General features: G+C 43.9%; 1 protein-coding gene across 1 annotated transcript; it reads right to left on the reverse strand.

The window, feature by feature from the left end:
* Positions 1–3,480: 3,480 nt before the first annotated feature.
* Positions 3,481–22,671, reverse strand: SRD5A2 (steroid 5 alpha-reductase 2). The gene is given in 7 exon segments (XM_065632479.1): positions 3,481–3,547; positions 4,138–4,288; positions 5,294–5,395; positions 6,886–7,049; positions 22,282–22,603; positions 22,606–22,626; positions 22,629–22,671. Coding segments are annotated over 7 exon segments (870 nt in total).
* Positions 22,672–23,265: the final 594 nt, after the last annotated feature.

Genomic DNA, 23,265 nt, shown 5'->3' on the forward strand with positions numbered 1-23,265 from the left:
AGGCTTCATGTTCCAGGAGAGTAATGGGAGCAGGAGTGCAGCTCCCAGATGAGCGTTTTTTCTAAAGACAATCACTCAAGGGCCAAAATTGCCTTTTTTTTTTTTTTGCCTTTTGTATAAACATATTATGTAAAATATGTCTTTTAAAACAATAGCTACAAGTGCCCTGCGTTGCCTGGAGCTGGTTTTCTATTGTCTTGAGTGACCTCTCATCTGAAGCATGGACCAAAGCCAAGCAAAGGCTGAAGTGTGTGTGGTGCACAGAGATGGGAATGAGGGCTGGCAAGTGCCATTGTTCTCCTCTTTGCCTCCCAGTGAACAGCATTTAATTCTGCGTTTGGTTGTCAGAAGAGATTAGATATCTAAATTATAGTACCAATAAGTGGTCTGTCTGATCACTTAGGTGCAGAAAACATGTTTCACAGAAGAAACTGTCAGATGCATGATTAAGCCATTTGTGTATTGCCACAGCAGTATAGCACATGTTTACGGAAAGTCTGCTTTTGAAAAAAGCACTCGAACAATAGAAAAATAATTAAATTAACAAGAGTCCTGGGGAGAAAGGATGAATTTTCTCAGCAGGCTGCCAGCAGGGACGAAGGCTATGTTATCAGCTCCATGTAAGAGAGGTCTTTCTAGCAGAGCAGCAACACTCAGAGCTGTCCTCAGGAAGGCCCTCTCCAGGGGAACAGAATCCAAACATAAATGATCCACGAAGATAAAGGAAAACTGAAATGTGAATGATGGGAGGAAACCAAACAGAAAAACAGTATTGCAAAAGGGGGAGAAAAGGAGTGAGCTATTATTTTAAATGCTTACCATTGGAGGACACTTCTGTTTGCTTTTGGCAGAACAAAAGGACATTGCAAAGAAAGTCAGAAAAGTGCTGCTTTTCAAAACACTTTACAGTCAACTCTGAGATGGTATGTGCACATAGCCTCCAGAGGCTTGAGCAGAGGAATATGAAAATGTCTACTGTGTTTTTCTCCCAGAGACAAGGGGAATGTATTTTTCCTTATAAAAATAAGGGATGATGAAATAAACTTCTCAGCAGCATTGTGCCCCCAGGTGTGCTACTCTGGAGCAGACTAGTGTCCCTGCTGGGGGGGTGGCAGCCATCAGCCCCACTGAGGAACTCGACATGGGGAAAGCTTGTCTCTCCATCACTATTAAGTGCCATCATTGCTTGTAAGGGGTTTAAAGCACACCTGTTGCTCCTGCTCTCCAGAAATGCCATGGGGCAGGGCAGTAGGAAGACACGCTCCTTTCCTGCCTGCAGCCTCTTTCCTCACAGTGTGTCCAAGGCCTCTGACAGAGGGTAGACTTGCTGCTGCAAGGCATCCAGCACCCTGAGGCACCCTGTGCTCAGGCGCACAGGGCTGCAGGGCACACCCAGCCTCCAGGCAGGCCAGCTCCCACCTCTGGCCAGCATCAGTTCTCCCACCCTGATCCCCTAATCCTTGCAGCAGGTATCTGGTCCCAGGACTGATAGTGGCAATAGTAACAGTCCATCTGGTGTAAATATTAAGCCAGAGAAAATAAATGCATGGAGTAGCCCTGTTCTGACAGGAGGAGTAGGTGGGAGGGATGGAGAAGTCTGCACAAACCCTGTTCTGGTCCAAAGGATGAGCAGAGCTTGGTCCCTGCTCCCTCCCCAGGTTCAGCAACAGATGGAGCAGACAGCAGCCATGGACACTGACACCAATGGGCTATTTTCTCTCTCATCACTTGTGAGGCTGCTCACGTTCAGCATCCACTCCCTGGGGAAGAGGCTGTTCCCTCCCATCCAGCACCCTCATCACCTCCAGTCTTTCTGTCCCCGACTTCACACCCAGCAACCGCCCCTCCCTGTGTGTTTCCACAGGGAGAATTTAAATATGGAAACCAAAAGAAAATACATTTATGGTGCTGATGTGAAATTCAGGGCCCGTGCAATGACAATTCTGCTTGTGCCTTATTTCATGGCTCCCTTACCTTTGCCTACACATGGCAAAGGGTCCATCTCTCGTGTGCGCTGTACAGGGACTAGTGCAATGGGACCCAGCCTCACCTGCCTGCTCTGCTCTACGGTAATTAAGACAATTAGTAGTACAACCAAAGAAGGGAGGGTTTGCCCAGAAGGAGGAAGCCAGCACGAGCAGGCCTGGGTCAGCAACATCACAGAGACTTGTTTCAGCGAACAGCAACTTATAGGCTAGCACAGCTCTGTTTTACATAAATTTTATTGTGTTTTGAAGGAAATTGTGTACAGTCAGTGAGGTGACTCCAGCAGCAGATAGAATGTTTAGTATGTGCGGTCTGGTCTTTTTCTTTCCAGCTACTCAGCATGATTCTTAGCAGGATTTTATGCTCTAAAGGGGAACTCTAATGACCAGCATCCATGGAGATGTCTCTTCCTATTGGGGTTAATTACATTTTTGGGAAAATTTGTAACTATATTCTGAAATTAAGAAGATATATCCTGTGTTTTTGTGAAAATTCAATAATATCTTTGTATCATTTCCTAATTTGAGTATCTGACAATGTTCTCCATAGACAAAACATACTGTCAGTGTTGGAGAACATTTTCTTCAACACAGAGCTTTTTATTTGTTGCAATTTTTGTCATACATTACCATCTCAAGACTTTTAATGAATAACAGTTGAGTGGTTTTGAGTGGACAAATTTTTATTCTGAAAAGAACTCTGGATTTGCAAGAGAAAAATATCCTGATGGAGCTGCAATTGCTTTAACAAAGTACATTTAAAAAAAAAAAAACAAACCACAAAAACTCTGATGGCTGAAGATTAATCATCTGCCAGTGGGCAGAGTATTGCTTAACGAAGAAACACAGACACTGCTTATGAGTGTCAGCCTAAGATCCTTCCATCCCCACATACTTCGCATCACGTCTGTGCTATGGCACACTGCTCCCAGCCTTGTGCCAGCACAAGTATCTCCTTGTTGCATTATGGTTCCAGGAGCTAAGCTGGCTTTTAGATGAAAAATAATGGGCTGAGTTATTTTCCTGGCAAAGGAGACCTCTACTCCCCTCTGAAGCGTGGCAACACCTCAGGCAGTGCCGGCAGGGCGAGGGCACGTGTGCTCTGGCGTGGAGGCAGGAAGAAGCAGCTGCAGAAGTGCTATAAATTGGCGTGGCTGCTGAAGACTTTCTCTGCAGTCACGGGCTTACTTTCTACTTTATTTTTGCACCAGTTTTTAGCCAATGCTTTTTCTTAGATGTCAGTGTAGTTATATATCCATTTTCCATAGAGAGAACTCCACTGACAAGCAAACATGTTGTTTGGGGAGGCCATTTGCCCACAACTATCTGCAATTTCCTCTGTAATTAAAAATAAGAACTTCAGTTCCAAATTACCTTCTTGTCTGTTACAACCCCAGGTTATATTTGTACAATTAATTATACTCAGACTTAACATTAAAACTAGGAATTGAAAAAAGCCCTATAAAAACAGAACACAGAGTCCATATTTCAGTCATTAAAAAACAAAGGGAATCAAGGCTTTCCTTGATTTTGGATAGTCCGTAAATGTCTTGAGATAGTACCTGAAAGAAAATAAGCAAGAGAGTGAACCTGCATACACACAAGCAAACCGCACAGTTTCAATACAGCTCAGCTGAGGAACCTTACAACTCCTCCAAACTGCCTTGCTTTGTAACCTTGGTGTGTTACTCTGCAAAAAAAAAAGGCATTTCAAAACTATTTACACCAGGTTATTTGATTAAGCAAAAAGTGATAATACTGTTAAGGTTCTGACAGACCTAAAGGAGAAACTTTAGGAATTCAGAGCAAGGGACCATATGTACTCCAGAGCCCTGCAGAGGTTGCAAGGGAACCCCTAGGAAAGGTTCACATTTATTATACAAGACTCAGTAAAAAGAGGCTTTAACATGGCGGAAGCAGTGATGTAACTCATGTCAGATTAAACGACTGTCAGGCTCACTTGACTCAACAGGGGCTCCAGACGACTGCTTTACATTCACCCAGTCACAAATAAGCTGATACACTTCTTGTACATGGTATTAAATTTCAATCTTATCTTGAATCCTGGCCCTGCTCCTCTGCCCCTCCCTGATATTTTGCAAACTGCACTCCAAGAGCAAAAAGCAGCATACGGTGAGAAACAGTTTGATACCTGTGATGGTGATAAGCACGTGGCCCGATGCAGCAAAGAGTAAAAAAGGCAAAGGCAAAGGCTGGTAACGACCAGGTTGCTATGGCAAAACCAAACCATTCCACAATTTCTCCAAAGTAGTTGGCTCCAGAAACATAGGTGAACAGTCCTCCTGCATCAACAGACAAAATATGTAACTTTTACAGTCATCTCATGCACGTGGAAAGTTCTTTCCCGTAGAGTCAGCAGCAGAATATGCTACCTTTCTTATTTAGAGCCCATAACAGCAACCTAAACCTACTGCCCTGAGGCCAGTGGAGCCATGCCAAAGAAGGATCTTGTATAATACAAGACTCTTGTACAAATACAACGATCAAAGGTGTTTCTAACCCAGAGACTTCCAGCACTTTCACAAACACTTATTTTCATTTGGGAAAGGGCTTAAGAAAGTCCATTATTAGATTTAAATGAAATTATTAACATTAGTCAATTCTCTTCAGGGCCTAAAAAATATTTTACAACTCCATTGCCTTTGGGGTATGCAAAATCTGGATTTCAGTTTTACATCTTAGCTAATCACAACATCTACAAGAGGCAGGTAATTATTGGAGGTGAGAAAATCTAGGGAAGAGTTGTCGCCATGTGTAACAAGCCAGCAGGAGTCAACATCAAAACCAGGAACCTCCTGGATCCTCATCCATATTGCTCTACAGAGATAGACATTACCCAGTTCACCGGTCTGGCCCACAGCCATACTTCCTCATCAAGCCCCACCTTGAAGGAGATGGAAATGAAATTCTGCACCTTACATCCTTGGTGTTATTTTTTTCTCCTAAAGTATACACTTTGAGTCTCCCTTTTGCAGTGTAAAAAGTCCATGACTACTTCTTCCTGGGCACGGAGGAGAATATTTCCTTCTTTGCAGCTGACTTTTACAAGGCTAAAATCCTAAAACCTCTCCTCACAGCTCATGTTTTCCAGATACTCTTGTTGCTTCTCATGAACTGTCTGCAGCCAGCTGACGCTGGTCCTTCCAGCTCAGAGGGGCACCTGAATGGAGTACCTGGCCAGTACTGGTGTCACTGCTATTATTGTTGCTTTGCTGTGAATTCAGTCAGAAAACATTGTCTGTCCTGCTGACCTGCTTTCTCCAAGGAGGTGGGGGATAAGAATATACCTTGAGGAATCTTGTAAGTGACTTCTCCGGGTTTCCTCAGCTGGCGCAGGAGGAGATCACTGTGAATGTTGATTCCCATTCCCAGCAGAAATAAGAGGAGGCCTAAGAAACAAACAATTAGATTAGAAAGACAGCAGCTGTGGACGTTCCTGCAGAGCAACTACTGAACTGTAGGCAAGTACCATGACTCTCATTTACAACTGGGGAAAAAGGAGCAGAGACAACACAAACTTCTCCAGCACATTGCTGGAGCCAGGAAGGGAACCCACACCTCAGGGCAGTGTGGTCGACTGCCAGCGAGGCTACCTGGGCAGAGCTATGGGTGCGCACATGAAGCCATGACTCGCTGAAGGTTCCTGACAGCTTCTGGCCAGAATGTTTCATTGACCATACTCCATTTAGCTGAAAAACTAGAGGCACTTGACTGAGAAACTCTGCAAGTGACATGCCCTACATTTCATGCCACATTAGACACTGAGAAAACTGTCTCTGACAGTGATTGGGAAGAAAGGAAAGAAGTAGAGGTGGTGTGTGCTACAAAGTGTAGGAAAGACTAAGTGCTGATAAAACCTCAACACTTCCAGCAGCAACAGAAAGTTGATAAGAGTCTGTAAAGGCATAACATACAGTTTGCTTTTATTTAATATTTCAAGTACTGGTAATGCTGATTTGCTTTTTAAAAAAATTAAATATATATTTTATTTATCATGCAAGTTATGTGATGTGGTGTTTTCTTTGTTGGGTATGGGAGCTCTTACTAAACATTGTCCAGGATTTTTAATAGGTGATGCTGTTTGAAAAGACTGAACATGCATCCACAGTCTGAAACAGCATATAGAAAGTACCTTGGTTATTTTATGCCTGTCGTATCCAAAACATTTCCTCAGACCTCCACGTTAATCCTTATTTCTATATGTGCATTTAAAAAACATCCTCTTTGCAGCACATAATGTGTAATGCCACCTAGCTGCTCTTGCTCCGTTATTCTCTCAGAGATTTACAGGGTGAAATTCAGCTAGGCTATTAAGTTACAGAATATAAAGGAACCATATTAACATACAACCAGACTATGCATGATCTCTAATCTTCCCACGTGCCTTACATGAGAAAAGAGAGCCCTTTGTCTCTAAAGCCTCATTTATGCTGTGGCTTTGCCCTTCTTTTCTATCTCACAGTTGGAATAGCTGCATCAAGTGCAAAGAGCCCTGGCAGGGAAGAGAAGACCACAGTTTGCATCTGCACATGGTGACTGCTGGGTGGACACTTCTGGCTGAGCAAGGGCGCATCCCCATTCAGCTGAAGCCTGAGATTGCATCTCCACCATCTGTAGCAGTGGGAGGCTCTGGAGTGGTGTCAGTAAAACAAGGCTGGTGATTTGAGACTAACACATAACATTGTATGCCTTCAAAGGTGGCTGGAAAAAAAAAAATCACTGCACATTTATGTGTTTTATCTGGGCCAGCAGGCAGGTTTTATGCTGATTTCTATCACAACTGATTTAACTTACATGTTCAGCGAAGATTAGGATGTAATTCAAAATGCTAACAAATTGCTTGGAGATTAGATCTTGGGAATACTGCAGCTGTAATTACCTGATGTAAATCTGATGTCGGTGCACCAATCGTTTGGATATTCAGCGCAGTAAATCAGGTAGTACCCCTGGAGGAAGCCATTATAGATACAGAATAACGTGCCAAAGAAAAGCAATTGCAGTGGGAAAGGTCTGCCTCTAGTGAAGAAAGGGTAAATAAATGTCCTAAGGTAGATAAGAAAATAAAGTCAGCACATTACTCATTATAACATTGTATTTGCAATTTCTTTGCTGTAGGAAAAAAGAAAAAAAAAGCCAAAACCTTTAACAAAACACGAAAATATTTAAAAGGTCAATAAAGATAAAAAAATGGAAAAGAACTGCAAAAAAATGAGTTCAGCAACTAATGGGATCAAGAAATACTGCAGATAGCCATATTTTCTGGTCCTTCAGGACTGCACACAAGGTGGGAAGCTAGAAATTTCATCCAGAATTGCTCCTGCCTTGGGAACGTCTCTCTGCCTTCCTTCTCCCTTGTGGGTAAAATGAGGAACTTGTGCCCACGAACAGTGTTTTCAGTTTAAGACCTTGCTGTCATGCTGCAGAGGGCCAAGCAAAGGATGCTGTGGAGCCACATGGGCACACTGATGTTCAAACCAAAGCAGTGAGGGGCAGTACCAGTATCGATATTGATTCCCCAAATGAGTGTTAATATGCCACACTGTGGAGGAGCTTTGTTATGGAGAAGACAATCATGATCCCACTGCTAGGACTGATCCCTGAGGGCTTTAGTACATGGTGGCAGATGGAGTTGAAGGCAGTGTTGAGACCTCTGTGTCCCTCTCGTCCCCTGCGGTGTACAGCCCAGGCTGTAAACCCCTTCCCCAGCCTCTCCTGCCCCACTTAGAGACCTCTGCTCACCTCCAACAAACAACAGCTCTGTCCTGCTCTGCTCAGATGCTTTGATGCAGAGGCACAGCAATGCTGTTGGCTGCTTGAGGGGAGCTGCTTTGCCTCCAGTTCCTGCCTCTCCTGCATGCTTTCAAGGTTTTCTTTAAAATAAGAAGAGCTAAAACCCTAAGTTTAATATGCTAAACACCAAGGTTTCCGTGTAGCTCCAGCACCTAGGGCTTCCTTAGGCAAAAGTTGTGGTAACACTAGCGTTAACATGTGTAGAAGCAAATAATTTGTGCTTGTCTATTTTTAATGTTCATATAACTTTCATTCAGGTGGGCTTACCCCTCTTGACACTTTGGACGATCCATATCATCCTTGGGAGAGTGAAATGGAAAATTTATATTCATATTTGTTAGGTATTTTTTTACCTGGCCAATTAAGTTCTGTATGTGGTAAAATCTACACTCTTAATTTCTTTCTTTTGCCCTCTTGAGCTTTGGATGGCGCTCATCACACCAGTATATAAACATTGTTGAAAAGTTATCCACATCCCATTTTGCCAATACCAATTAAAACAAGCTGAGGCATAAAATGTCATAACATTATAAATCTAGATTAAATCATGCTGAGCATGTCTGAAAGTGAGTAAGCAGAGTACAAGCAACAACATGTTAATTTATTAACTGCTTTCCAAAGGAAGGCAAGACAGATTTCCAGCAGTTAAGACAGTTGTGATGAAAAGTGCTAAATACTTCTATAGTGAAAACTAAGAGGTATGGAAAATATTTTTCAGACAGTGGTATTACATTTGTCCTATTTATTACAGTATGGAAAGGAAAGCTCACTGGAGTAAAGTGATAAAGTAAATAATTATTGGTTTTGCCTTTCAGGAATGGGAGGCTGGAGTTACAAGTAGGCAAGGCCAGTTTTAGCAATCCGACCTGCCTGTTGAAGTTGTATTGACAAATTGGGCCTGAACAGCTATGAGAAAAAGTGGGGAAATTACAATGGAAACCTGGAGAGAGCAAATCATGTAGAAAAGAGAATGATATCAAACACACAAAGTGAGTTCAGAAGATTTATACAGCAGATAGGAGTGGGACTTGCCCGGCTTTATCCTTTGTCAAAACGAGTTATGTTTGTGAGTCTCTTAATTTTTACAGCTGATGCAAATAGAAGTTTCTAGCACAAGATGGCCTTTCTCAGCTCCCAGCAAAGTTGATTGTTGCCATGGTGCTTCCCGATGCTGCTATTACAGGATAAAGGTTATATGCCATTGAAAGGTGACATCCTGCAGTAACAAGAGCGCAAAAATCAGCGACCTATCTACCATGGATACTGCGGATGCAGGACAGAAAGAACCTGCATGCAAAGCACAGTCACAGGGGAGCCAGGAGGCATCAGCTTTTTTTTGTTGAGGGAGTGAAATCCTGGCATCACTGAAATCCTGCCTCATAGCAGTTTTGAAAATCCAAGTAAGGATTTCATCCAAGAACCTTTGTTGCAGAGCAACTTCTCTGAGGAAATCTGCTCGGGTCTGTAAATCCAGAGGCCAGATTCAGTTCTCTGTATCTGAACAATGCCCTAAGTCTTTGTTTTAATACAGCACTTGTTGGTTTGTACTACATAGCTGCTTGAGGGTTCACAAACTATTCCTGATGGATTTTGAAAAAGCAATGGAGATAAAGCAGAGACATTTAATAGGTTTAAATACTCCACGGAAGAGTCTGTATCTCTGCTGGAGTTATTTTGCTCTGCGAAAATCAAAGGGGTACCGAAGGCCATCATTTTAGAGCAACAGAACAAAAACTGGCCTTTTGAATTTAGACCAGTGACAAATTTGACCTTTTTCTTTCAGTGCAGTATTGATGACTAATCCTTTATTCCTTTACTATCTTTACTGGCCCAAGGCACTGCATCTGACTAAGCCATTGCCAACAGCTTATTTTTAAATGAGTCAATAATAAATTATTCATCTTCTTCTGCATGATTTATTTTCCAGAATAACAGGTTTTGAAGAGAAAATCATTTGACATTGCATCAAATTTTGTCTTAGAAATATTAGTCCAGCTCCTTGAAAACTCCAGAGTTCCTCACCCAAATGGGGGAAACTGTAGGTTTGGTCTTCTTTCCACAGAAGGTGGAAATCTTTTCACAAATGTTACCGTAATCGACTAAGAGTGGGTTCTCAGTCCTCCTCCAACAGCTTGTTAATTGGAGATGTTTATGCTGCTGTTGTGTCTTCTCCTCTCCAGGGCCCAGATGCAGTAGGTCAGACAATAGCAACTCACATCTTCCAGTCTGGAAACTTGAGGTGTTTCTAGCGCCTATGAGGTGTTTTACACCCAGGGCAGCTGGGTCAAGGGCTCAAGGCTGTCAGCTAAGAAACCGGGGGGGGGGCAGCTGGCTCCCTCCCACCATGTGAGTGACCAGCCCACTCCTGTATCTGCCCATCCAGCCACCGAGCCCTCTCCTGGCTCTAACTGGAATGAACTAGGGGCCAGGAATCGGAGATGTCGCAAAGGTGGGCAAGGCTGATGTGGTGCCTTTCCCTTCAAAGGCAGGTGCTGGCCATAGCCCGGCTTGTTCTACCCATGCTGGGGCACTGTCTGAATGCCCTGGCCCAGCCCCTGTGACTCTGACCAGCCTCCAGAAGAGAGGGACTGCGTGAAACCATCAGATAACTGTAATTACTTCCTGGTCCAAGGCCCAGTTTGTAAACTCATCTTAAATCATTGTCCAGTGGATGTGATGGGAGCAAGAAGACTCCCTTTTTATTTTAATCATGTAGATTTACAGATCTAGTTATGACTAACATGAAGTTGGAATTAGGTCTCCTTTCCAAGCCTCATGCAAAACATCCTGTTTCCATGTTCCTCCAAAGATCTTTGGACAAACTTTTGATGACTATACTTTAAGGAACAAGAAAGATATACATATTACTGAAAAGCTTCCAATTCAGCTGTATAAAACAATAGTAAACCTGTAATGTCAGGTTCATTTCCAATTATTCTGTCTAAAAAAATTGCTCAATTTACAATCCTTGCGCTGTTTGTGGCCAACTTATGAAATTCATCCAATCTGAAGCCTGTTCGTAGAGACACTATTTCTTTGTGGTCTCTTAGTAGCAGGTTCACGGTTGGATGAAGACTTCTGGCAGGAGCAGGCTCATCTTTCCTGGTCAAGAGACGCAGGCACACATCTGATCAAGGGGTGGGAGAAGGACTGAGGAAACCCTGAGACAGATGTCATCATGCTTGGGTTTGGGGAGCTCTTGAGAAGAAGGGCAATGGAGAACAGAAAGTCTGGGCAGCATTGATTTAAGGCAAAGACAGTAGAAATGCAGAAGGATTCAGCGGAAAAATAAGAATAGGTGTGGAAGAGACTGTCATACTGAACCATTGGGGCTGCTGAATTTGGACTGGAGGTTAATAAGAACAAACATACTAGAGTTAAAAAATAACATATAATATTAGAAAATAATTAATTTGGGAGAGCTGAACAGCTGTGACCACGAGTTTTCATGATACTGAAATGAGGTAGTTTGAATGCAAGGAAGAGAAATGTCTTTTAAAGGTAATATTGAAAGAACATTGAAATAAAGAACTCAGTAGGACTGGGAGAAGAAGGAGGATAACCACAGGTTACAGACACACACAGGTCCTTTAATAAAGAGAAGAAAAAGTCTAAAGGTTTGGGATGCATATTCACTTTCATATTTCAGGGGATAAATCATATTCCGGTTGAGGCAGAAGATAGCCGCTGCCCTGGGCAACAAACCACCATGTACTGCACTTCCTTTTGACTGATCCAATACTGACTTCTGCCAAGATAGAGGACTGGCTGTGAAGAACCTCTGCCCTAATCCAGTATGGTAACTTCAGGGTTTCATAATGTCTCACGACTCATCTAACAACATTACACACAAACTGAACAAGTTAAAAATTACAAACTCCCTAGAACAGATAAGCAATTGCTTAATACCAGCATTTACAAGTGAAGCTCAAGAGTGATACTTGCTATCCCAGGAAGGCTGACACTGTGGATGGCAGCACTTGCCAAAGCCAACTCCATCAAAGACTGACAGTCAAAGGGAATCAGCAACTGCACTTGACTTCTGGCCACACAGTTAAATACAGATTTCAAGTTGAATCCTTGGTGCTGGATCAGAAAAGCTCAATTGCTTACAACCGCATTTGAATAAAGTGGCGTTATAGGAAAAAATCTACAAACATTTGCAAAAGCACGTGTATCTGATGTGAATGGCTGAAAATAAAGTGCTGCTTCTGTATTACTGGCAAAAATTGCTGAAACAAACAAACAACCAACAACAAACAAACAACGAAGAAACAACAACCAAAAAAAAAAAAAGGTAAAAAGCCATGATGCATTTGACCTTGGACAAATTTCAGGAATCTGAGCTACATAATGCTTAGTCCCAACACTATAAACACCTAAAGTCAGTCATTCTGAGTATCTACCACTTGTCAGTAGTGCCTCATTGGTTGTTACAAATTTTAGGTATGCTACACAGCAAAGTAAGAAGGATAAATACATTTTAGGGATGAAACTGAATCCTCTTCACATTGAATACAGGAATCAGTAGATGTGCTATACTTAATAAAATACAAGTGGCTGGGGGGGAAAAAAAAAAAAAGAAAGAAGGAAAAGGAAAGGAACAGGACCTAAGAAAAGGAATTTGGTTTTAATTAGTAAAGAAGAACTGTGCAGGCTCAACTCCAAGGCAAAGCAACAGCAGGCAGGTTTCAAAAGTGGTTTGCAAGTTTGTTTATAAATTATTTCCTTGGTCCTCTTGTTGTTCTTCCATTATTCTGAAACTCTCACTGGAAAAATCTGGTATCTCCCAGTGATTACCAGCATCCAATTAGAACCAACAAAGGAGAATTCTTCCTTGTCACTGGTAAAAAAGGCATTGAATCATGAAAAACATTTATCTTTTCTACTGGCTTTCGCAGGTATAGGAACAAAGCCCTATACTTGAAATATTATGTGTTTTGTAAAGGGAAATCAAGAATGGAATTGTTGGATTTGGTGCATTAACAAACTGCATTGGCAAGTCACAATCCATCAGCAAGTTACACTTAGGAAACATTTATATTGGTATGTTTGTTTCTCGAATGTTTACCTGTTGGTATACAAACACCAAATAGGTTTTAAATACCGTTAATTACAAAATATTATTTTATTTATATTTGCTATTAGCTAACCACTTATTTCTTCCTTTTTGTTTGTAATGTGGAAAGGAGATCTGAATGAGAGCTGAATGAAACATTGGGAAAAATTTATTGAATGCCCATAACCAAAGACAACTGAAGCAAGAGCCTAGAACCAGATGTTTAATATCTTTCTCACCATCACCTGCCAAGCTAGGCAAATTCATTGGAAAGACAGGGATTTGTTTTTAAAATATTCTGCTCTTTCATAGCCAAGGAAGGTAAAGTGAAGCTAACAAAGCAAAGGCAATATTTCCTCCTGTTGAAATCAGTACCATCCCATATAGACCTACAGTTAGTCCTCTGACACTATACAGCCAGGATCTTGGAGTCCAGGATATATGGCATGATGGACCTTTTCTCTTAAAAGACAAATAGCCCTCTGCTGGACTTGTTCCAACAGGTCCATGTCCTTCTTATGTCGGAGGCCCAAGAGCTGAATGCAGTACTCCAGGTGGGGTCTCACAAGAGTGGACTAGAGGGGAAGAATCACCTCCCTCAACCCGCTGGTCATGCTGCTTTTAAATGTCTGGCTTCCTTTGGTCATTTCTCAGCCCCATGAGGACCACTTACAGAAAATAATTACGATTTCTCTAAGTGCACTTGTAAGAGCACAGATTTGTGCTTTCTTAGATTTTGTACCATTTTTCATGGAGATGCATCCTTTTGTTCTGCTCACACTCTCAGCCTCTGTGAACTCTTTGAACTCTCTGCTCCAGTTGAGCAGTGAGCTTTTTGAAGTGCATAGCATAGTGTCTGGTAAAGTTACTCTGGCACACATTTCATGCTTTTGGCAGACACTCACAGTTTGCCAATAGGAACAAAGTGATCTGTCCTCATAAATATCAAGTGGTTATTTCTGTAGAATAAAATAGTGTGATACCTTGCTGAAATATATGCTCTGGCTGGCCAAGCCTTTGACACACCATTGCTTAGATAAAACAACAAACATTCTCGTAATGTGTGAGTACTGCTGCCCTTTAGATACCATCAAGTAGTAGAGGTAAGCATGAAGAACTGTGAGATCTGCACATTTGTCATCACCACAATCCATCTAGTCGTGTTGACCCTTGTCCAGTCCTCTAATCCTCATACAAGTATAAATCTGGACCAAGTTTAGTTAGGGTTTCAACCGACATAGCTAGCCTGGCATTGAGTTCAGTCTGCAGCCTGAGCAAGAGGTTTTGCTCACACTAGTTTTTTTGCTCAGCTAATTCCAGCTCTTGTCCCTGCACCCTGGCTTCTTGTCAGAGCCTCTCTCTCATCAAGATAACTCCAAGTTCCCATTCCCAGACAGTTCCTGGCCACATATTATCCCTAAATTTTCTTCTTAGTGTTTTGGCCAGTACAGATGACATTAGCACAGGGGAGATTTCCATGAGGTCCAATGCTCTGTAATGACCAAGCCTGCAACAGCCCAGAATTCCAATTGCTAGGTAAAATACATAGAACGAGGAAAAGATGATCAGTCTAAGGACTGTGGACACCATTCCTGATGGACATTCGTCTGGCTTGTTCTTCACTACTGCCATTGATGGAGATTCTTCCAACCCTTCAGCAAGTATGTTACAGTTGCTGTCCTTCCTTAATGTCTAAGCTACGTTTTCTATACAGCTGTTTAGGCCTGTTACTTCTTACTGTGTTCCCGGTAGACAAGGAGAATGTTTTACTCCTTTATTCTTTGCAGTTTGATACAGTTGTACATCATTATAATGTCTTCCACTGGTTTTCTCTTAGCTAGCTTAAACAATGCTGAGTCCTTCAGTCTTTCTACATGTCACATTTCTAGACCACAGTTCTTTTTCTCTCGGCCGCTTCTACTTTGTCATTGTCTTCTATAAAGTGCAGAGTTCAGCTGGACACAGTATCATTTAAGTTCCTATTAACACCATGCAAAGGGGAAAGATTACTTCAGGTGTCTCCAACAGCGCTCCCATACTCATATTACATTTTCATATTGTGTGTGCTTGCAGCCCAGAAAGCCAACCACGTCCTGGGCTGCACCAAAAGAAGTGTGACCAGTAGGTCAAGGGAGGAGATTCTCCTGCCCTGCTCTGCTCCCATGAGGCCACAACTGGAGTACGGAATCCAGCTCTGTTAATGAGGCCAATAATGAAAATGTCCTTAGTTATTGACGCTTAGCAATGGTGATTTTTCTAAGACAAAAGGATAAAACAACTATTCTATGGAGAAAAAAAAATAATGTCTGGGTTGAATTTGGTAGTTATTATATGGTCTGATTATATTAACTATTAGTAAGGGGAGTATCACTTGGAAATATATAGATATACTTCAAACTAAATCTAATCTCTCTGTTTATCCACTTAGTGTTTCAAAAAACTAGAACTCCTTATGAAACAACACAAAATACCTCACAAACCAAGAAAACCTGCTTTGTAATACCATGGTTAGTGACAGCCTTGGCTGCAGAGATCACACTATTATGGAATTTGGGATCCTGCTGAGCACACTGAAGGTTAGTACTAAGACAAGGGCTTCGGATTTTAGAAAAGCAAACTTCAGCTCATTTAGAGCTCAGTTAGGAGGTATTCCATGGGAAGGCTCCATGGAGGATAAAGGAGCTAGTGAGTGCTGGCAGTTTTTCAAGAACACTCTCCTGGAAGCACAAAACCAGTTCATCCCCTTTACAGGTAAGGTAAGTAGGTGGAGCAAGAGACCCCCTTGGCTTAACTGCAAGCTGCTGAGTCTGCTCAAAACCACAAAAGAAGCATACCAGTGACGAAAAAGCAGACAAATACCCATTGAGAACTACAAGGACATTGCCAGGGTGTGCAGAGATGCAGTTAGAAAAGCAAAAGCTCAGCTTGAATTGAAATTGGCCAGAGATGTCAAAAACCACAAGAAAGAGTTCTTCAGGTGCATAAAAACCAAGCAGAAACAGGAGGAAAATGTCAGCCTGCTGTTAAACAGGAGAGGTGAATTAGTCACCAACAACTCTGAAAAGGCACTTTCTTCAACTCTGTCTTTACCAGCACTGTTGGGTCCCAGGCCTTGGGAACAGAAATCCAGGTTGATGCAAACACAGACCCACTGTCAGTGAAGGATGAGTTGGTAAGGGAACTGTTACGGGAGCTCAACCCTGCAGGAAAATCTGGATAGGCTGGAAGAGTGGACTAACAAGAATCTTATGATTTTCAACGAGGACAGCTGTAAGGTCTTGCACGTGGGAAAACATAATCCAGGAATGCAGCACAGGCTGGAATCTACCCAGCTGGGGAGCAGCTTGGTGGAAAGGGATCTGAGGGATCTGGTGGACAACAAGCTCAATATGAGTGAACAGTGTGCTGCTGCAGCAAAGTAAGCCAACAGGATGCTGGGCTGCATTAGTAAGGGTATCACCAGCAGAGACAAGTCATTATCCCACTCTACTCAGTGCTCACCAGGCTGCATCTGGAATACTGTATTCAGTTTTGGTCCCCACTAAACAAAAAAGGTGTAGACAGGGTGAAGAAGGTCCAGAGAAGGGCCACAAAGATGATCAGAGGACTGGGAAGCTGCCATATGAGGAAAGGCTGAGGGTACTGGGGTTGTTCAGCCTTGAGAAAAGAAGGCTTAGGGGAGACCTCATCACCATGTTTCAGTATTTAAAGGATGGATACAAAGAAGATGAAGACTCCCTTTTTACAAGGAGTCACATGGGAAAGATGAGGGGTAATGGGTACAAGCTTCTCCTGAGGAGATTCTGATTCGACACAAAATGGAAATTGTTCACAATGAGAACAACCAGCCATTGGAATAATCTCCCCAGGCAAGTGGTGGATTCCCAAACATTGGACACTTCTAAAATTCAGCTAGACAGAGTGCTGAGCCATTTCGTCTAGACCGTGCTTTTGCCAAGAAAGGTTGGACCAAGTGATCCTTGACGTCCCTTCCAACCTGGTATTCTATGATGCAAACAGGCTTCTCCTCACCACCTGAGGGCTTCAGGTGGCATTCTCACTGTATTCCTTAACCAGCACAGCCCCTCTAGCAGGAAAGGCTGTATAACAAACTATATTTCAGAGCAAAATAGTTTGTAAGTAATTTATCACAAGAAGTATTCCTGTACATACATCTTATGCCATTCACCATTTTTAGCTCATGGCCAGGCTTTCAGAGATTGCATATACAGATGGCAGACTTGGCATTCAGTGCTTTTCTCACTTTCTTCCTCCTTTTCTCTGCATTCCCACCCCATCAGTTTTGAAGGCCCTATCATCACAGGCCCGGCCTTATGAAAGTGAAGAATCTATGAGTTTACCTAAAGCAGATGTGACGAATTCAGATTTTTACAGGATGTTCACCTTAGCACCATAAAGCTTTTGGATTTGATTAAATTCCCACCATGCTGTGGTAACAAAGTACACATGGAGAGATTAAGAGCTGGCTAACTAAGGGCAGCAGACGAAGAGGCAGGGAGTGGGACTGGGGATTCCTCCCCTCCCTTTCCAGCAGCAGCAGCAGTCTGCCTTCAGCCCTTCATGAAAGCCTCAGGGAACACACTAGCCTGTGATTGCCACGAAGACAGAGGCTGCTGCCTAGTGGTGGCAGAGAAAGATGGAGAGCGTACTGCTGTCACAGTCCACCACAGGCTACTGGACTGCTGCTCCTAGGCCATGGTTGGAAGGGAGGAAGGTCTCCTGGCTCCATCCACCTCCCTCTTGCATCCTCTCGGGCAGCAAATCTTTGTATGAAACTGTGCTAGGGGAGGTTGGCTCTTTGTCCAGCAGTTGGTACTCAGACTACCATCTCCCTTCTCTTTCAGCAGTGGGCTGGATGGGAGCACAGCACCTGCCAGGCCTGGCTCATGGGGCTCTGCCAAGCTAGGAGAGAGGTCCTACAAAGTCCTGTCAATGGGGAGCCATCGGCATTAACCCAGGGAGTGTCCAGAAGAGGATTAGAGTGGTCCTTACAATGCTCCTGCATATTCCTCAATGACCTCACAATAAACACAAACTTACCACTGATAAAGCTGGCACACGGCACAAATTTTAGACAAGTGGTGAACATCAATGTGGGTAGAACAGCATTACTGAGTACTAAGCCCATATAGAAAAGTTACTCTAAAATCAAAGAAATGCAGCCATACAAACACAAACCATTCCGAAGGAGCGGTACATTGTAACCTTGTTACAATTGTGGTTACACCAGCTCAAAGTAGCCTGGAAACACTCCAAGACAAAAAGCACTCTTCTGGTCTGTGAGTGCAGTAGTAGCATGTGGGGAACAGGAAGGTGATTCTGTATCTAGCTATGCTACTATGAATCTGGTATTGTATTCTACATCCAACACTGATGTCTTCATTTTTCAAAGGATGTAGGAAAAAGATGGAAAGAGCCACAGAAATTATCTGAGGGCTGAGGGGAAAAAAAGTCTTGCATTAAGGACCTTCAGCTGTGGTGCAGTGACATGAAAAATCTGGTTTAGGATACTTCAGATTAAAAAAAAAAAAAAAAGTTGCAGCTACTTGAAACCATGGACAAAAGCAGGACATTAATTTTGCCGGTTTAAACCCGTTCCTAAATTTATTAAAAGGAATTTTATCCTGACCGGCTTCATGCTGGTTGAAGTATCATTTGTCTGCACCACTCCAACTCTGTGTCAGATCAGGTAATGTCTGTTCCTCTGTAGCTGGCATAAATCCACCATAAAACCATAAATCCAGTGTAAACACCGTATCATGTGCAGTAGCCAATTCATAGGAAATATTATCATGTGCTCCTATATTATCTGGATCACACTGATGCAGGAGGATCTGACAGCTCTGTACAAGCAAATTGAAAGATGATCCGATTACTGTATAAGCGATATCATGATAAGAAAATACTAAATGATACCAAGGGCTAATTTAAACTAGCACAGAGCAAGAAATGGCAAGCACCAGTGGGAAGAAATCAAGATTAGTCAAATTAAAGCAAGACATTTAAAATATGTTGTTTAAGTGATAGTGAAAGAGTTCAGAAGACTACACCACCAAAGAAAACATTGGATTCTCCAAAGAAAATGATGGATCCTCCATCTTCTGGGGTCTTCAGATCAAGTTAGTCTGAAATATATGCTTCAAACACAAGCTACCAGGGCAGCACAGCTGGTCATAGGAAGGAAGAACAGCTAGCATTGCAGTCCTTTAAAAATCTATATTTCTCCCTTATGGACTCTATTGTCCTTCTGAGCATACCTCTAATCAAAACTTCCCTTCCGCATGCACATTTGATGTAATAGATGAGACAAAATTAGGAATAATAAAATCTTCCCTGTGGAGAGAAATAAGTCACTATATTATGCAACAATATATGAAAAAGCTTTTCTCTGTTTCCCACAAACATAAAGGGATGCTTCAATACAGACGCCAGATGATCAGCACTAAAAGTAGGAGTAGATTAACAAAACATATTTATAATTAACAGTGGAACAGCTTTATTCACTTCAAAATTTTAAAGTCAGAAAAACTGCAGTAGGCTGCATCCATTAAGTAAACGTAATTTTATTACTGATCAATTGTATGTTTTACTCATTACACTTGCAGTCAAGTTTAATCACAAAAGTATTTTAAACAGTTGTTAGATTATTTCTAGTAAAGATAATACATTGAAAAATATAGAGATAAGGTCTGGCTGTTATATCAAAGTACTGAACCTCTTTCCAAATACTATATGCTGATGAAATGCCCTAACCCAGCGTGACCAGTACCCCCTGCTCCTAACCCCTCGTAATTTGGCATAACCAATGCCATTTCATAAGGCAAACAGCCATAATACATAAGTGTGCTGATTACGTACCATCCCTCTTCTTTCCACCCCTTTTTCAACGTTGCAATAAGACCGTTTGCCCACCAGCACTGTTGCCAGGAAATGGCAGCACACGTTATGGAACAGGGAGGTGTAACAGCACATGAGATGCTGCCTATAAAATTCAGCAGCTGCGAGTGGCCATAGACAGGAACTGCTGCTGGATGGCAAACCCTGTGATCCCCCGGTGGTCAGGGATGCCTCCACCAATATCATATTCTTCCTCTGAGGACTGAGTGAGTAACTCACAATCTTTTAGGTGAAGTCGGAGTCTAGATTACAATTATTGTATCACATGCTGATCATTAAGAATTTGATCCAATCTGCAAAGGGTCCAGGTGACTAAAAATCTAGGTAAATAAAAATCCTAGATAACAAGAAACTTATGCAAATTATTAGAAATTCTATTTAACTGTAAGCTATGCTAATTGTTAAAAAAAATCTATGTAACAATAAGCTGTGCTATCTACTAGAAATCATAGATAGCAGTAAGCTACGCTGATTGTTAAAATTTTTATGTAATAATAAAGCTCTAACTATAACCACAACCCTGTGGCCATTGGTCATTTTACCAAGGATCCCTCAAAGCACTTGCCTGTCCCCATAGCATCAGATGACACCCAGAAAAACTCCTAATTTGCGATTTTTGTTGCTCTTTTACATAACAACAGAGCACTAATATTTAATACAATATCGCAAATATTAATTGATTCAGTAGAATCTCATAATGGGTTGCATGAGAAGAAAGTGCGCACTGTAAGAATAGTACTGGAGTAACATGCAGTATTAGAAACTAAATCGGCTGTTATACAGACTTGATTAAAATGAGGGCTTTTATTTTTACCAGGGAAAAGTATACTCCAGCCACAGATGAGAAGACTCCCAAATTATTTGAGAAAGCAAATCTGTGAAAACACAGTGCTTCTGTCTAAGTCTAGCAGTAATGTTGAAAAAAAAGCCAGGGGCTCAAAAGATGTATGCATACCAGTAGGGTAACATTTATTTCAGTTGTCTAGTGGTGCTTGTTGATTTCACTAGTGTCCTCCAGCGGACTTAGTGCAGCAAAGACAATGTTAGTGATAACAAATTTATCTCTAACATAGTGTTTTAGCACTTTAAACCATTCTCTGTTTTAAATTTATCTACAACAGCCTAGAGTTTCTATCCCTAAATTGTCTGTAGAGATACAACAGCTGGATTTTCAACATATTGATTTTGGTTGAGTTGCAAATAATAATTTATGATCAATTATTACATTAATGTTTTCTATTTCCATGAAGCAAAATAAAAAATAGAAATAGGAATCGTGGTAAAAAATGAAAAACCAAGTCAGAAAAAGTTTTGCCTCAGAAGCTACATAGCTCTCTACTATGTAATGGCATAACATTGTCACATGCACTTGCCATTTGTGAAAAAACAGTTTTTTCCATGAACAGAGAGCTAAAAGCCAAATTCATCATGAAAGAACTCCATAGAAAATGGAAGTGGAACAGCAGATAAAACACACTGAGCTCAATATGTCAGAAGATATATTCTGGTGATATACTCCAGAACCAAGTCCCTCTGACTGCAGAACCAGGCCACAATTCAAGAGAGATGTCAATTCAGAGTTATCACCAACAGTGGGTCAAAACTCTGCTTTTTCTTTGAGCTCCTGATTAGTGAGTACAGAATTGATTAGAGTTAAAGCATTCATTGACATCTGATATGATGAAGTTTCTAAAACGGGAGGGAGGGGAAAAAAAGGTAAATCGGTACTTTGGTAGTGAAGTGGAGATGACGAATTGAGCATAAAGCGCCAACTTTTCTGTTGTAGTACAGAAAGCCTGCAGTGACTTTGATTTTTTCCTGTGCTAACTGCACAGCAACGCGGCCCATTCAGTCCCCGCTCTCTCACAGCCGCAGTGGGTGCGCACTCGGGCCGTCCTCACGCGTGTTCCCACGGCTTGCTTTGGTGGCCGGCGCTGCTCCCTTCGCGGCAGGCGCTGCGCTTCTCCTGCCCACAAAAGCGCTTCGCATGTTTCCTTTACACAATATCTGGACTAGTTTCATCCAAAACTTTGCTCTAGTTTAGCGAAACCTCGTCCTATTTTTTTAAAGCTAAAATTCCGAAACATACATCCTCTCCCCTGCTTCCAGTACCCGGCCACCACCTGCTCCTTCCCCCGACGGCCAGGACAGGGGAGAGACGCCGACCCGACCGGCCCCTGCGTTTGGAGCAAAGGCCGGGGCCGTGGATGAGCTGCCCCCGCGCCCTCCTCTTGGCGATCATGCGAAGGACCTCGTCTCACAGGGAAGGGAGCGATGCTGCATCCAAGACCTGTCCCAGCCCTACCGCCCACCCGGCCGCGGCTGCGCCCATTCCCGCAGCTTCCCTCGGTTTATTATCTCCCGAGGGGAGGCCGCAGATCTTCGCAGCCGCCGCTCGCCCCCGGGGCGCCTCGGGCCGGTGGCGGGGCGGCTCCGGGCGGCGCCGCGGGCGGGCGGCGGGGGCGGGGGGAGCCGCGGGGGTGCGGGAGCCGTGCCCGGCGGCGGTACCTGTAGAAGTAGTGCCAGCAGAAGAGGCAGCAGAGGAGGCGGCAGCCGAGCGGCTCGAGGCGGGGCGGGCTGCGCAGCGCCAGCAGCAGCGCGGGCACCAGGAAGGAGGGCAGCTCCTGCAGGAACCAGGCGCAGCGCGCCGGCAGCCGGCCCCGCGCCCGGCACAGCCGCTCCTCGTGCTTCCCGTAGCGGGACGGCACCCGGAGGTACAGCGAGAGCTGCAGCAGCGCCAGGGCGCCCAGCAGCGAGCTGAGGGCCAGCACCAGGCTGGGGAAGCACTGCATGCTCGGGGGCGGGCGGGGGCACCGAGGCAAACAGCCCTCGGCCAGCGCCAGCCCCGGCCTTATTAGAGCCGCGGCGGTCACCCCGCCCCGCCGCGCTGCCTCCCATCGCCCGGGCTCGTCAGAGGGCGCAGCCCCTCTTGCCGGCGCGGGCGAGGCGCCCCAGCCCGCCCCGAGGGGAGCTGTCCCCCGCGGGGCCCGCTGCGGCCCCTCCCTCGGCCGGCGCGGCTCGACCCCGCAGCCCCGTCGCGGCGCAGGGGTGACGGCGGCGGTTGGGGGGCGACGGTTGGCGGCCGTTGGCAGCCAGCGCGAGGGCGGCCGCCGAGGCCCGGGGGAGCACGGGGGTGGCGGGGCGGCAGCGCTGCCGCTGAGAGGAGAGCGGCGGCGTGCCCTTCGCTCTGCCCCGGGGAGGTGTTGCAAGGCTCGGCTCCCCGCGGCCTGGCAGTGCCACCCAGGGTCGCTGCGGGACTCCCGGGTCACCGGGCGCGAGGCCGCTTGCAGGCCGTGGAACGATAACTCGCTCTGCAGTGCCGCTGTCACTTATGTGCCGCGCCGTGGCTTGTCTGGTGATCTGTGATGTGCTGGCTCAGCAGCCTTCTGGTGGCAGGGACAGCTGCTCATTCGCATGCAGCTGGAGAGTAAAGGCAAGAGACGCTAAGAGCCAGAGGGAAATTAACAAACATAGATGCAGGTGGTGGGACTG

This window comes from Caloenas nicobarica, chromosome 3, assembly GCF_036013445.1.
Source record: "Caloenas nicobarica isolate bCalNic1 chromosome 3, bCalNic1.hap1, whole genome shotgun sequence".
Classification (NCBI taxonomy): Eukaryota; Metazoa; Chordata; class Aves; order Columbiformes; family Columbidae; genus Caloenas; species Caloenas nicobarica.